Below are 16245 nucleotides of genomic sequence, written 5' to 3' on the forward strand. Positions count from 1 at the left end.
GTTCTTCAGGACTCTGTGGAATAGAATGCAGCTGGAAGCTAGTAGTAGGTCATAGTGACAGCAGTGCAAATAATGACAGCTGGGTGAATGCATTAGTATTTAGATTTTCAGTCAAAAGTGCAGTCAAAAACTTAGTGGGCTGATCTTGTGAACTGTTCTAATGGTAATACTTTTTTTCAAATGAGTGCTCCTGAACTAGCTAAAGCTTAGTGTACTGTACAGCTGCTTGTTAACTGTTCTAACGTTGAGCTGTGCATGTGGTCTTCCACTACATACCATGCACTATATACAGAAATTTATTCCAAAACTTCCTCACCTTTCAGAATAAAATAAAAACACCTCTTCCCTAGGACGAGTAAGGTAGTGTGTAGTGTGTAATGCTGCAGTATAGGCTTGCAGTTTTCTTTAGCAATAGTAACTATAACTGCCCATTAAATATAGAGAGGCAGAGATGAGCTGATTTAAGCATGCATCGGTGATGCTAATTATTGCGATGCACAGTAAGCTTTTATTACTTGTTAGATTGCTTGAGATTTTTTTACTGACCTCTCACTTTAAGTTTTCGTGTGACCTTTGCTCAAGACTATGGATTGCTTTATGCTCATGGATTTGTTTATAGGTTAGGTGAATTCTGCTGCTTAGATCTTTTGTATTCAATCTTGCAGAACATAAATGTTTAAATCATAAAGTCATATTGCCGAATCAGGATCTACACATTGGATTATTAGTTTTTATGGCTGGGGATCTCAAAAGTACATCTTATCCACAAATGAGGTGCTAGCAAAACATTTGGTAAGTGCACTCATTTTAAATTGTCCAGTGGACTTTATTGTGCTGAATCAATTTGCAGGATTATTCCTTTTTTCATGCAGTCAGGCAAAAACATTCTTCATGGATATTGCTTCATTTCAGTCATGAATCTTTCAGAGCACTGCATTCTGCACTTTGATTGATTGGCTCATTTTGTGATATTCAAAAAGGTGATTATTATGAAAATCCTTATTAAATGAATTTCATGAAAATCCTTGTTTCCCTGCAGTTTCCGCACAAGTTACTGCACAAAGAACAGCTCTAACTGAATTCAGCCTTTCAAATTCATCTGTGTGAAATTAACCTAGGAATAACCCTTAACACCACCCCACCCCACGTACTGTTTAGTTTTTTTTTTTTTTTTCTGTATGCGAGTAAAAATACAATGCAACTTCAGATCCTTGCTTTGTACTGCTGTTTTATATAGCCACATGATCCCAAAAGAGGGATAATCCACTGATTACAAAAGAGAACTTCAGGAGAATGCCATGAAAACCTGGCAAATTCCCATATGCATGTTTCAGTTTTAGATTTACTCAAAGAGGGAAGCGTTGGTGTCTGGTAGCAGCAAACATTTGGTTTCTGCAAGCCTTGGAGAGAAAGTATTATACCACATCCAGACATGCCATGAGGGAGTGAATTGGCTACACCATTGCGCTGTAAATTGTCCCCACTGGTTCTGTTTTTACACCACGGACTCCAAAAAAACATGAGCCAATTCAGCTCAGTGGGCAGCTCCAGCATTTTTCCTTCTTTTTCATGAAAGTGTTTTCTTTTTTACCCAGTTTAGTTGGCGCGTGGCTTTTTGAGAGCATTTTTTATTATCATACTTTTACTAAGTATGTATGAAGAAAGAATTCTACTTTTTACCACTTTACCAATTGTTCCCGACTCCTTTTTCTCAATTGAATTTCAGTTCAGACACGGACTTGGTAGCGGCTGATAATGCCATGGATTTTATATACATCAGAGAGTGGTCCACCCACCAAAACTATCCAGCCAAAATCGGCTTTGTGGTTAGAAAGTACCCATTGATGAAAAGCTTGAGCAGTGATCCCCAGCCCTCCTTCTGGGTTGATGATTAAATGGATCAGGTGGGGTCGATTTGTGTTGGAGCTGAACTCTGTAGGAAGGAACGGTAGATCTCCAGGAGCAGGTTTGATGAGCTAGAGGGTGCCGAACACCAATTGCGCATCAACAGATGAGCTGCAGACTCTAACTGCACTCTAGTGAGGTAAATGCTTCTAAGGAAGTGGCCAATGACAGTATAATGTGTTCTATTGGAGCTAAACACACACAGGCTGAAGAGGAAAGTGGCCAGTAGGGAGCACCATCCAAATGTTACTCAAATGGAGACAGAGCAGTTTCAAACTACCAAACGACATTGCTGTAAATGTTCACTGCCGCAGTGAACCAATAACGACAACATAGTGCAACACAGCAAAATCCCCAATGGTGATTCAACACTTAATATGTTAATTTAGGTCCAGCTGGACACTGGACACAAATGAACGAAGAGTGTTAATTCAGCACTGGGTTTTTTTTCCTGTGAAAGGATTCTGTTGGGAAAACAAAGCAGACACTCGCGGATGTAAAATGAAGTGAATACTTTAATACGAGGCTTGAGTGAGACTAACAACAATATAAACTAACCAAAGCTCACAAAAACAGAGCCAATAGGCCAGACATTGGCTAAGAAGAGTCAGAAACCAAGAAACGAACCAGAATCAATAAACAATAATAAACACTCAGTAGGCAACAGAAGGTTGGCAATACTTTGCAAAGTAAGGATGAAACAGAAGTATTTTGGAGTTCAGCTGGTAGGTGGATATGGAAGGACATGTGACAGTCACAGTGCATCACTCTGAAGAACAGTTTCCCTGCATTTTTTGTACAGTTTTAAGATACCACCAGTTATAGTTTGTTTGGTGGTGATGTAGTTGTGTATGGTGTGGTTATTATTTAGCAATATTTACTGGTCTCTCACAGGTAAACTCATACATGTGGGTACAAAAAACAAGAAATTGTCAGTCAGTTCTACTGAAAAAACGTCATGTGGTAACAAGCAATTTTAGGAGTCCTGATGACATCTTTTGAAGGACGAAGTACACCATCTCTCATCCCTAAAAAGAAGCTGCATTTGCTTTAGAGGGAGGGCAAAAAAGAATCTATAAAGTCTTGAAAAAAAGGATTTTTGACAGTGGAGACCAGTTTTAAAATTTTAAAAGCTTCTATATGTGGATCCCCAAATGACATTTGGGGTGTTAAAGTGAAAATATACCGTTTTATTATTTGCTATATATAGGGTATCACCTACAGTGCCAGTCCAAGCAAACTTTAACTAGGCAAAGAACAATGGATGTACCCAGTGGCTTCTTTAGATTGTCATTGTTCTATAGAGAACCATTGCCCTTCCTAAAGCCCCTTGAAGCCCTGTTTTTTGTAAAATAAACATCATGAAAATTACATTTTAATTTCACTCTCCTGGTGTTTGAAGTAATAAGTGTCATTTCTGGATCTCAGTGTTGACATTTGTTGCAACTGACTAAGAGTAATAGTTTTACTCACCTGTCAATATTGCTATTTATCAATATCTATGAATACAGCTAAAAACCAGTACAGCTGTGTATGAAGAACACTGGTATACACAACATTGGTATACAAGTATAGATGATGCATGTCAAAATGCAAGCAGCATGATGAGAAATTCTGACAAGGTTATTCATTATTTTTTATCCTAGACATGTCTCTGTGTGTGTGGGTGAGTTTGTCCATCCAGGTGGAGAATATGGCTGTGTTTGGTATGCTATGTGTTTGTTTTTATGTGAGATGGTGGCTGACCAAGGTGGCGGGGTGGATTGGTCAGGGGGAGTAGAGTGGGTGTCAATGTCAGGTGATTGTGTGGTTTGATATCTCTGCAGTGGACGCTATAGTAATGGGGTGTGACCCTCTCAGACAGGAAGAGACACGTCCCGATGCAGAGCTGGAGTGGCTGGTAGAAAAGCCCGTAATAACAACCACACTGTCAGCAGGGTTGTGACCTCTGCCCTGGTGCCCTCGTCCCCGTGCATTAACCGTCCTCCTGCCACAAGGGTGGAACAAACAGATGTTTCGCACCAATCGAGGGCCTCAAAAATAGCCTGACGGGGATTTTGTGCTGGAGCTCCTCCGTGCATCCAATAATTGAAGGATCTCACCTGACACCCATGACGCCCGCATGTCACTCAAACTTGGCCCGCATCAGGCATTAGAGGATAATTGGAAGTAATATAAAAAGTTAGGTCTTGTTTTTCAAGATAAAACTTAAAAAAGGTCAGGTATAAATCTGGAGACTAAATGTAGAATTATCTAATTTAAGAATTTATCTAATCTAAGTTTGTTGCCCAAAGGTTTGCTCGGATAAAAGTCTGCCATATAACTAAACACAGCAGCAGCAGTCATCATTAAGTCTGAATGTTCTCAGTGTGTTAGTCCACTTCACAATCTGTTGTGAGGCAGGATTATGCATGGGATATTTATCATTATTGTGATAAATTACACCACAGTAAGCTTTTCTGAACATATGATGGATACAGTCAGTACTTGAACACTGACCTACTACATATTTCATTATAAAGAGAGCACCATTACTCATGTTTAATTTAATTTACTGTAGTTCCGTATGTGAAATAACAAACGCAACATTTTAAGCTGGTTCATTTTTCACCCATACCAACTTATGAATAAATGAAATGAACATAATGACATCTAAGGCGCTGCCACTATGAGCTGAGGATGGCTGGTTCGAATCCCAGGTCATGCTGCTTGCCATCAGCAGCTGGAGTCAGAGAGAGCACTATTGACCTTGCTCTCGCAGGGGTGGGTGGATGGCATTTCCTCCCCACATCACTCCCAGTTTGATATTGGTCAGCACAGCGATCTATTAGCTGTTGTATCTGAGCTGGGGAGCCACGCTTTCTTCAGAGTGCTCTGGCTACAAAGTGATGCTGCACCAGTGGCAGTTCAATAAGAGGTGATGGCTGGCTTCTCATATGTCAGAAGCGACATGCTAGGCTTTGCCCTTCTAGTGTGGGGGCACTGCTAGTGATGGGGGTGTTCACATGAATGGGGATTGGGTAGTTAGCCTTTCAAATTGAGTGAACAAAATGGGTAACATTGGGTAGGAAAATGGCTAAAATTAGAAATAAATAATGAAAAAAATGAAAGTAAATGAATAGTTACTGACATGAGACATGTATTAATGAATTGCTGTGATGTTGTAGATATGCAATCTTTTTAAGGCAATCTACACTCCAAACAAAAGGGTTTTCTATAGTACTAACAATTTTGTTGCTACTCGAATAACAGCAATGATAAGTCATTAATGATTTGAAATCTGTTAAATTTGTTTGTCAAATTGTTCCCTTTTTCCCCCAATTTGGTACTGCCAGTTAAACCATCAATAAGTAGCATCCCTAGCGCTTGCAATGTTCCTGTTACCATTAGTGACAGAGACCATATTGTTTGGTATAATGACTTTAAATTAGCATGCAACAAGCTGTCATGACAGTGTGTAATAGTGACCTGAGACCATTATGTGGATATAACAGAATCTGTCATAACAAATCATGACAGCATATGGTATCTGCCATAGCATGTTGATAGCATGGATATATCAGTATTATGTAGCAAGGGTCCAGTAAAGTGTTGTCGAGACCAAACTGTGAACTCTTGATTGACTGATTGCATTTAGATAACTAAGTATTCCAGAACTCTATTTCTTTAATGATGTGTTGTGGTGTGTGATGTGGATTAGATTGTTTTGTTTCCAGTCTAAACACATGGAAGCTAATGTGATCCTCAGTGTGCACGGTGGTATTCTGTCTTTCTGACTGATTGATTATTATCATCTCCAACCTCCAGCGTTTGGCCAGAACGAATGTCATGACCCTGGCATCCCCATCAACGGCCAGCGCTTCGGAGAGCACTTCTTACTGGGCAGCTCGGTCCTCTTCACGTGTGATGAGGGCTTCATCAAAACCCACGGATCCGAATCCATCACCTGCGTCATCCTTGATGGCAATGTGGTGTGGAACGCAGCTGTCCCACGCTGCGAAGGTAGTCATCCTCCTTCTCACGGGTCTGAGCAAGTGCTGTAGCCCCTATGTTTTGGATTTTACTTACATACACTTACAAGTATTTAGCAGATGTTGAAATAGAGGAATACAGTAGCAGGCCAAAGTGCTGGAGGCAGAAGGAATTAGAAACTGAAACTATACAAAAAAAATACCATAAACAATATTTTGCAAAATTAAATTCATATTTTACACAAACATGTAAGCAAACATTTTGGGGTAAATATTTTATTAAATAAGTGTTAGAGTAGCCATGTTTACATGCAGCCTGATGATCTGGTAATAATTTGATTTATAGCTTTCTATCTACTATTACTAGCTACTTTAAATTCCATGTACACACCTCATTCTGAATAGACTAATCTGATTGGGCCATTCTGAATAGAAAAATGAGGTAGGTTATGCTTTAAATAAACCACAAAGTAGAAGAATGATGGACTTATAAGCACCTGTATCTGATTACATTCACAAGCGGAAACTTTATGTGCAAGACAACAGCAACATACATCATTACTGAAATAGGGACTCTTGTGGTTTCATGTCCACTGCATGCGTGTAATTGTCTGTCCGCTTCAAGCGGCAAGCGGCTTCACACAGGTGAAGGAAGCAAATGATGCGAGCAGTGGACATGTACTGTTCCACGGGGGCGAGATCATCAAGTCTCATAAAATCACGAATAACTGCTGTGTCATATGGATATTTTGCTACCACTCAAAATCTGTGAATTCTTTTAGTACATCTCTCTTCCACCAGTCTTTACTACGCACTTTCATCCAGAGATTTTGTGTATTCAGTGGTGGGACTGCATAGCTCATGGGCCTCGGCAATTGGGGCTACATGTTTGGTGCCAAATGTGGGCAGGCACACATTCCAACTACTGTGACTGTAATGGATAAGGGGGGCAAAGCTAAAGCCTGTGAATGTACCACTGACAACATGTTGGTAAGAAGGTGAACCTGTCAACCACATTTTTAAAGTAGCTGCAAGTTTGGTCTTGATGTTTTCAGCTATGTACTGTGAAAATGACTGAACTTTAGAAGTGTAACTGGACAGGGGAGCGGTCCTCGGTGTGCAGGCAGATGTTGTCATTCACCTGCTATCCACCCACATGCTATGCTATCCTTCCCCCTTACCGGAATCTGGTGCTGGACAGTTTTGGGGTTTGGATGGGTGTTGCTGATGATCAAATTTTTCTACCTCTGCTTTTCCAGCTCCCTGTGGAGGACATTTAACAGCTCCGGCGGGAGTGCTGCTGTCCCCTGGCTGGCCTGGCTACTACAAAGACTCCCTCAACTGTGAATGGGTGATTGAAGCCAGGAGGGATCATGCCATCAAGATCTCTTTTGACAGGTTGGAATCTCTTGAGCCAGTTGGAATTCACAGTCATGACCCTGGCTGAAGTTACTCCTTTTTTTTCTCTCTCCAGCCCCTTATATTTTTCCCCACATTTTTATTCGTTGACCTTTGCACATAGCTTGTCATGGAGGCATGTTATGCATTTATTTATCCTAAGACTTATTATTAAGCGAGTATTATGAATCATTTGGTAAGTACTGTGAAATTAACATGTAATCTTGTAGTGATGTAAATGAGGAATTCAAGTGCTTGAGTTTATATACACTACCATCTGGAATTTGATAATCCAACGATAATTTTAAATCTGGTTCAGTGGACAAGGTTTAGGTCTATATTATAATATCAGTAATGTTTCACAATTAAGAATCCTATTTAGTCCCGGTTTAGACTTAATCTGGATGGGGGTCTACATATTGCAGATTGAAATTTAATAAACTAGATATCAACGTTTTAGACATCAAATACTGTAATACTGACCAATAATATACTGCAATTATAATTTTCTATCGTCAGGTCAAGTTATGTATATTATTACTGAAAAAGTGGACACCCCTTGTAATGAACGCTTTCATTTGCTTTATGTTGCATGCACTGCTGACACGGATGTACATCCACAACTTGTCTAGTCCCTGTAGAGAATTATTGTCAGTAAAATAGGACTCTCTAGAGCAGATAAACATGAACCTGTTGGCACAATGCTTAATGCCAGGTGTTGGCTAGATGGGTATAAAGCCCCCCAGCTTTGATCTGTGGAGCAGTGGAACTACTATGTTATCTGGAATGATGGTTGGGTCTCTATCCAATGCTTTTGGGATGAGGTGGGTGGTGATCATATAACATTCTGACCTTACTAACAATCTTGTCACTAAATGTAGTCAAATCCTCACAGCAATGCTCCAAAATCTAGTATAAATCTAGTAGATGTCCCCGTAGAGACTTGTGGAAAAAAGCAGGATAATAAATGTTCATTCATTGTCATGAAAACAATGAATAAGCTTATGTTCCAATACATTTGTTCATATAATGTAGAGAATATAAAATTTTAACTTCTACAAAAAAACTGTGATTTCTGCCAAAGTATGTGTTACAGCATAAAACTGTAAGAAATAAAAGTATAATTATACATTAAATTACATTTTTGTTCATCATTCTAGATCTAGAGTGCTTCTAGATAGCATCCTACAAATGATCTGAACCTACGATGTTGTATACCCTACAGTAATATTAGTATAACTCCAACCAGACTGGCCTATTATTGAAAATTGCTCTCTGGTGGTCTCCTCTCATTCGTACAGGTTCCAGACCGAGGTTAATTACGACACGTTGGAGATCCGTGACGGGCCCTCCAACTCGTCGCCACTGATCGGAGAGTACCACGGGACCCAGGCACCGCACTTCCTCATCAGCACCGGCAATTACATGTACCTCCTCTTCACCACTGACAACAGCCGCTCCAGCGAGGGCTTCCAAATCCGCTACGAGAGTGAGTCAAACCTTCCCCAGGCCTCTGCTCAAAACCATTTTTGGCTCAGTCCAAATGACTCCTTAATTGACATGTAGTACACTACATAGCACGTAAAAGCCATTGGCTCATGCCCTGCGCAAGTGCACTTTCCCAGCGAGCAGTGAGCCCTTTCTGCTTCAGCCGTTGCTTCATGTTCCGCAATAGCTCTGCAATACCAGCGCGTGTGATTAGAAGCTGATTGGGCCCAGTTCTCTGCTCAGCTACAGACTTGCGGGCCTTACGAAGACGAATGGGTAGCGTTTCACAGTCGAATTTGTGATGGTATCACATCACTAATCATTAAAACAACCAGAGGCAGTAGATAACTATAAGAGTGGTTACTAACCTTATTGAATTATTAAGCAAGCTGTAAGATAAAGTTGAATGTGGAAGGCTGTTAATACAATAGCTGGAGGATGTTTTATAAATAGCGATTTACAATGTAATTAAAATTTAATATTATGTTGATATTACTCTGAATTCTGTGAAATCCATGCTGAGAGCTGAAATAGAGTGAACTAGATCATGATCTTCGTGATCTATGCTGAATAGATCTGACCATAAATAGTTAGGCTGTCTTCTTAGTCACTGTCAACGTATTAATTAGACATACAGAAGTGCATAGCTTTATTTCTGTGGGAAAATCTGCATTGTATGCCACTTTTTCTTAATCTGTCATTCCATTTCTGAAATGCATAAACCCTCACGGCTAACGGCAGGTGATTAGGCAAATGGTTTTAAATTGCTTTCTGTTTTCAGAGTGGATTGAAGGAAACATTTATAATGTAATGTGCTGCATATCCACAGACATGCATATGTTGTTTTATTAATTAATACATGAATAAGACTCTGTGGTATGCCGCTGATTATACGGTCTTTCTTATATACAAGAAAAATGCATAAACCTTCTTGACCAGCAGCAGGTGATTAGGTAAATTGTTTCCAATTGCTTCTTTTTTTTTTTTTTTTTTTTAGCGTGGATTGAATGGCACCGCTGTACTATAATGTGCTGCATAAGGAGAGAGAGATAGAGTGAGAGCGAGAGAGACAGGGTCGAGAGACCCAGGCGCGACTAGAACACGGAGGGGGTGGCTAGATTCACTTAACAGATATTCATGACTCACAATGAAGTGATTCTGACAGCACCCCTTATGCAACCCTGCTATCTCCTCTGAAACTCATTGGAGTTGATGGATTATTATTCAGTTATTTCGAACCGCTCTCGCAATCTAGTTAGAAGCCGTGAAAATAGAAATCACCTTTAAGGTTTTCCTTAAGGTAGAGATGTCCGCTCAGCCCAGGACTTCTACTGGAGGAAATGAGCTGAGGGACAGAAAGGAGAAAAAAGAATGTCAAGAGTCCTAACAGTACAGAGAAAACCACTGCATTAACCAAATACTGCATTAAATAGTATTCACTATTTAGAGATGATTTTAGAGAGAGTGAGTGAGAGAGCGAGAGCTCAGGGGGACTAACCTCTGGTGATTTATACTGTATCAAGTGCTTTTGACACCACCCTCCATTCAATTTGGGTGCCGGAGGTGGAATGAAAGAGTCCTCTCTGCTCCCGCAGGCATCATGATGGAGAGCGACTCGTGCTTGGATCCGGGCATTCCAGTCAACGGAAAGAGGCACGGGAACAATTTCGCCATCGGCTCCAGGGTGACGTTCAGCTGTGATCAAGGCTACACTTTGAGCGATGAGGAGCCCATTGTGTGCGAGAGGAACCATCAGTGGAACCACGCTCTGCCCAGCTGCGACGGTAGGCCTTTTCTCACAAGTCAAGTTAGGTCAAGGAGAAATATTGGATTCTTATCCAAACACGCCATTCAGACATTTGGAATTGCTTGTCATAATGAGTATATATATTATTGTAACCTTTTCCTTCAGTGATAACAGTGTTTGATGAAATATTATATGAAATGAAATGATCTATTTTTGATTTGATTTGATTACTATATTTGATTTGATTACTATTAACCTTCTTGGTAAATGCTGTGTAGCTTTCTACTTTATTGAAGAATCATCTAAAGCTATGTTCATCATTCTGGACACATCTGAAATGTCATAAAAGTCTACAAATTATTTGAAACCATGATTTGAAGTTATAGTATAATACATTACAATATAGTACAAGCTTGAAAACTTGAAAACTCTGGAAGACCTAAGGTATTTAAACACACTGTTCAGGAAATAGGAAATGATTGTCGGGAGTCTACAATCTAGAGAAGCTTTCAGGAATTTAAATACATAAGGTTTACCTTAACATGTAAATCACTGGCAACACACAAGAAGAGAAAGGGCAGACTAGACTTTGATAAAAAGAAAAAGAAAATAATGAAATAAATACAAATAATTAAAAAAAAGCCTGCCCAGCTCTGTAACATAATTCTTTGAATAGATGAAACCAAAATTAACAAAAGTACCAGAAAGATGTGAAGAGAAGAGTATATAGAAGAGTATATAGAAGTGTTCATGAGCCAAAGCATACCACATCTTCTGTCAAACACGGTGGAGGCACTGTTACGGCATGAGCATGTCTAACCACCATTGGAGTGGGTAACTGGTGTTTATTGGTGATGTGACTGCTGCTAAAATTAGCAGGATGAATTCTGAAGTGTGTAGAGCTATAATATCTACTCAGATTTAGTCACATGCTGCAAAACTAATAGGTCAGTGCAGATAATGGCCCAAAGCATGCTGCGGAAAAAACTGAAGGCTCTTCACACTCACAGACTTCACGCTATTACAAACATGATTCTTCATATAGGCAATAGTTGTTTTTTTTCCTGTGACATTGCTTAGATTACACAATAGACAAAGCACCTTTATGTTTAAGTGGACCATAAGAGCATCTCTGAAATCTTGGTAACTTTACACATTCTTAATTTAACACTGCTTAATGTAACAGAAAAAATGGAATCATTACCTTGGTTCACAGGATGGCATTTCCAGGTGATAGGCTTAAAAAATGAAAAGAATTAGTGAGTTTTCCTCATGATAGCAACAGTAACTTAGTACATTTTACAGGTAGCACATTGGAGTGGCAGCATGCTAATAATGAATACCAGCAACTGCAATGAACAGTCCTTGAGTGATTAAATACAGTCCAGAGAAAGAAGCTGTCATGTGATATAGTGGAAATGTACCAGTGGTGGGAGCAATCCTACTCATGCCTTCTTTATCAGTTTCATTGCAGAACCCCCCCGCCCCCCAAACCCCCCCGCCCCAACATTCATCCGCACCCCAACCCCCATCCCACCCTCCTCAGGACGTCCATTTTTGATGAGCTGAGTGCAAACCGGAATGAACAGTCTCAAAGATAACTTTGTAGATGAAGAAGGAAAAGGAGGAGAAGGAGGCCATAGAGAGTCACTTGGCTAGATAGGGAGGAAGTACCTACAGGAGAGTGCTCACTCAAGCTGTTTATCTTATTTGTTTCCTGGCTGTGGGAGGGATTGAAATAAGCGTGTGGAGTGTTTTCCAGTAAGCGCAATCAGGCCGCAGCCCATTTGGTTCGGAATCTCCAATTTCCTCCTCCACCGGCTCCTTATCGGCTGCATGCCTTTCTCCTCTAATAGACTCCGATTCAGCCTGATGTGCTCTCATCAGAGCCTGACCTTCATTATAGGCAGGACAGCTGTATCCACAACTGTGCTGTGAGATAGGAATGTATGTTTAGGGGACGTTAAGCCATATATTGAACATTTCTCTCGGCTTAAGACGACTGTTTATTCCATCGGCTAATATCCATAAATCTTTAGCCTGCGCTTGCTGGTGGCCTAGGTTTGAGTTAATACTAATAGGCTGCTTTAGAAAGAGAAGGAATGTTTCAGGATTGGCTCTCGACGCTGCTCCATGCAATTAGATACGTTGGCTTGCAGTTTGAGCAAATAGCTTTATGGAAATGGTGAGCAAGAACTGACTGATATCAAATGATCAAATAAACTGTTTCTCAAATTTCTCAGTAGTGCTTAGGATTGAAAATGGAATGTATTTTGGGTATTTGAAGATGGTTTTCAGTGACTGAATCGGTAGACTCTGGGGTTTGCCATGCTATTGCAAACAGTACTCATGAATATAAATGTGAAGGGTGATAGTGTTAGGATTTGAACAAGTTGAATCTTACTAAAAACCACCATCTTGCAGTCTCATATGAACGTCAGTTTGCCGAGTCCTCCATACAAGACATATTGTATATGCAAATATTGTAGCAGCACTGTCTGGGATGATGACTGGTTTAGGAATTAAGCTGGCAGAATTCTTCAAATGGGAAAGACATATTGTAGTAAAACAACTTATTTTTGCCAAAAACAATGCTGTGATTGGAGTTTACATGGTATGGTGTGCATTGACCTCTAAACAGAACTCCTAATTAACACACCCCACAACTGCAGTTGGTCCTAATAACCACCCTGTTCCTTTGTAGACATCTCTGTGACTGCAGTTGGTCCCTATCATTGCCTTATTTGTTCTAGGACCTCCTACTCACTACGAATGGTCCTAATCACTGCCTTAACCTTTGATTGGTCCTAATCACTGCGCCAATTGTTGTGAGACCTCCTACAAACTGTGATTGGTCCAAATCACCACCTTGTTTTTTTCTTAGAATACCTGTAACTGTGATCGGTGCTAATATCAACCTCGCTCTTTTGTAGACCTACCCGTGACTGCAGTTGGTCCTAATCATTTACTCATTTATTCTCAGACCTCTTTCTGACAATTGGTCCTTATTACTGCCTAATTTGTCCTGATCACCACCTTGCTCATTGCTCATGTAGACCAACCTTGAGCGCCATTAATCCTCATCGCCACCTTGTTCATTCCTAGACCACCCCTGACTGTGACTGATATAAATTACCGTCTTGTTTGGTCTGAGACTTTCCTGCGATCGGTCCAAGTCTGTCCAAGTCTGTGGCAAACCTCAGTCAAAACCAGAACCAGGACTCTTCAGGAGCCTGATGGAGATGATGGAAGTCATTCATGCCGAGATTCCTTATCTCTTGTGAAACGGTCATTAATTTTAGAAACGTCCTGTAGTAAAATTACATTACTCCACCTCCCAATGTAAAACATAATTCCATCGATGCGATTGGTGGGTAACAGGATGATGCTATCTTGGTCTGCTTTTTTCCTTCAGCTCTTCCCCCACTAAATCACTGGGATCAGTGACAAGCTCACATGGCTTCTTTGAACAGGGCTGATGACACCCAGTTGTACTCCTCCATCCACTTCCCAAATGTCGAAGAAGTGTTTCTTTTCTGTCTTTCCAATCTTTTGGTCAAAACTGCATCTACAAACCACTTCCCTCCTAGACCTCTGTGCTTTTAACTTCTTCACTGCCTATCCATCACACATCTCTAAAAAATTGGAATGTTCCAGGGTGACTGGTTTAATTTTTCCAATCCCATATCATTTACCAACTAGCTCTAAATGTTCCTATTTTACAACATCAGTCAAAAGAGTACAACCTTTCTGAATGCAGAGGCTGCTAAACATCTTGTTCAAATGCTAGTTATCTCCAGACTCAACCTCTGCAGGTCCTTTTTGCAGTGATCAGATTGAGAGCTCTGGATCTTACATTTCAGGCTTTAAAGGACTCAGCGCTGCACCCATACTCTGCTTTTCAAAACTTCTTTTTCTTTCTTCTTTAAGTTCCAGGCTCTTGATGTGTCCTTCTCTGTGTCTCTCTCTTGCCCAGACTTCTTCTTGAACTTTGCATTGCATAGTACACAGGTGCTGACTGCCAAGGCCTAAAAACTCATCTCTTCAGTGTCGACACTGTAAATAATATCTGATTAGTTCAATTCTGAATTTGGCCCTGGAAAAACAAAATGATAACCTCAGTTGACCAATACAAAAAGCATTCTAACACAGGGTTTGTAGACATGGATTAAATGTAGTTTAGAACTAAATTGTAATATTAATGGTGATTTTCCAAAACAGATTTCCTTTAACAGTTAAGATTTAATGAAAAAAGATGAATTTGACATTTATTGAAACATAGTAAGTCTGCATAAAGACATACTGTGGACAAAAATGCAGAAATTGTAAAAAATTGTTCCACAGTAATATAATTTGCCCTAACATATATAAATCAGATGGTCGTCTACATTTGGACCCATTTTCAAAGTTAATAAAGCATAGAATCAGAAATGATTATAATTCATTTTCTTATCAGTTGTTTGATTACTCCTGTTCCTCCAAGACCTGTGTGCACCACACATGAGAAACATTTTGATGTTATATTTTTGCTGTATCCCCCAACCATTATCCAGCTACCCTTCTACATAGATTTTATGCTCCGGCTAATCAGTTTGCTGCAGTCCTGCTCGACCTACACAAGTCCATGTTGTAAAATAAAGTCAGCTTGCTCATTACACCATCTGTGTTGAGGGTGGCCTGAACTCGCTGCTCGCCCTGATATGTTTTGCACATGAGCTTTAAATCTGCTTCCAGGCAGAATAGTCAGTTGATAAGGGTCGAAGGTCATGCAAAATAAGATTCCTTGCTGAGCCCTGGCTTATTATTTGCTCACTCTTCACTGTATGCGCTTGCATACCAAAAATTCCTTTTTTTAAGGAAGCACTTATCAGATATTAATGCTATTTTTCTTAAAACCAGAGTATACAATCCCTCGGCCCATGTTCTATAGATGCATGCTGGGGTGCCATGCCATTACTTGACTTTATTTGGCTCGCAGTGAAAGAGCTATTCTCGCTGATTAACTTTCCATTGTGGCCCGCAGCGTCTATGATAACATGCACACCACGGCGCTCCATTTAATCACCAGCATCACTGTACCCTGAAGAAGCTGGGTGGGATCGCTAGAGCAAGCGCCATACGTTTGCTTATGAAAACCGATGCTATTTTAGGAAAATCATTGGTGCTATTTGGGCCTCTGTCCAAGTACGAGCAAGCTTTTTGCCACATTAATGCATGTGAACATGACTCTGACCTTATATATACACCCATTTTTCGTGTCACTTAGGTGTCAGGGTAATTTCTTAAAAACGAATAATCCATATAAAAATGCAGCCCATTTTTATGTTGATAATAAAATGCACCTTTATGCACCTTTTGGTCCAGTCACACAGATGGTTGTCTGAAGCACATGTTAGCCAGATATACTAATGTTATTACATGATATACTAATGTATAACATCTGTAATTGCATCATGTATGTATGTAATTGGGGTCCATTACCCAACCTCTGAAGTTGGGTGTGGTTTTGTAGTTGACAATTTTGGTTCACTTCAAACTCAGCACTTACCGAACATCCACTATTCGAGCCTGTATCCCTGTTTTCCCATTGTCACTAGTGCTTCCTCTCCAACTAACACCAGGAAGGAGTTAAAGTTTGTTTATGGAATTTATAAAGTGCATATTAGATTCTCATCACCAAGGGATATTGTTTGCAGAGTCTGACCTAGATTTCCATATCAAATCCGCCTGGACCCT

At 40.1% G+C, this 16245-nt stretch overlaps 1 protein-coding gene across 5 annotated transcripts in view; it reads left to right on the top strand.

Annotated features, from left to right (window-relative positions):
* The window catches only part of csmd1a (CUB and Sushi multiple domains 1a), a 498833-nt gene that overhangs the window by 318579 nt on the left and 164009 nt on the right, over positions 1 to 16245 (top strand). For all 5 annotated transcript variants that reach the window (XM_072677610.1, XM_072677611.1, XM_072677613.1 and 2 more), the window contains exons 15-18: positions 5713 to 5907; positions 7136 to 7274; positions 8576 to 8763; positions 10358 to 10546. In XM_072677610.1, coding sequence (XP_072533711.1) covers positions 5713 to 5907; positions 7136 to 7274; positions 8576 to 8763; positions 10358 to 10546 — 711 coding nt within the window. The remainder of the gene's footprint in view (positions 1 to 5712; positions 5908 to 7135; positions 7275 to 8575; positions 8764 to 10357; positions 10547 to 16245) is intronic.

Source organism: Salminus brasiliensis, chromosome 4 (genome assembly GCF_030463535.1).
Source record: "Salminus brasiliensis chromosome 4, fSalBra1.hap2, whole genome shotgun sequence".
NCBI lineage: Eukaryota > Metazoa > Chordata > Actinopteri > Characiformes > Bryconidae > Salminus > Salminus brasiliensis.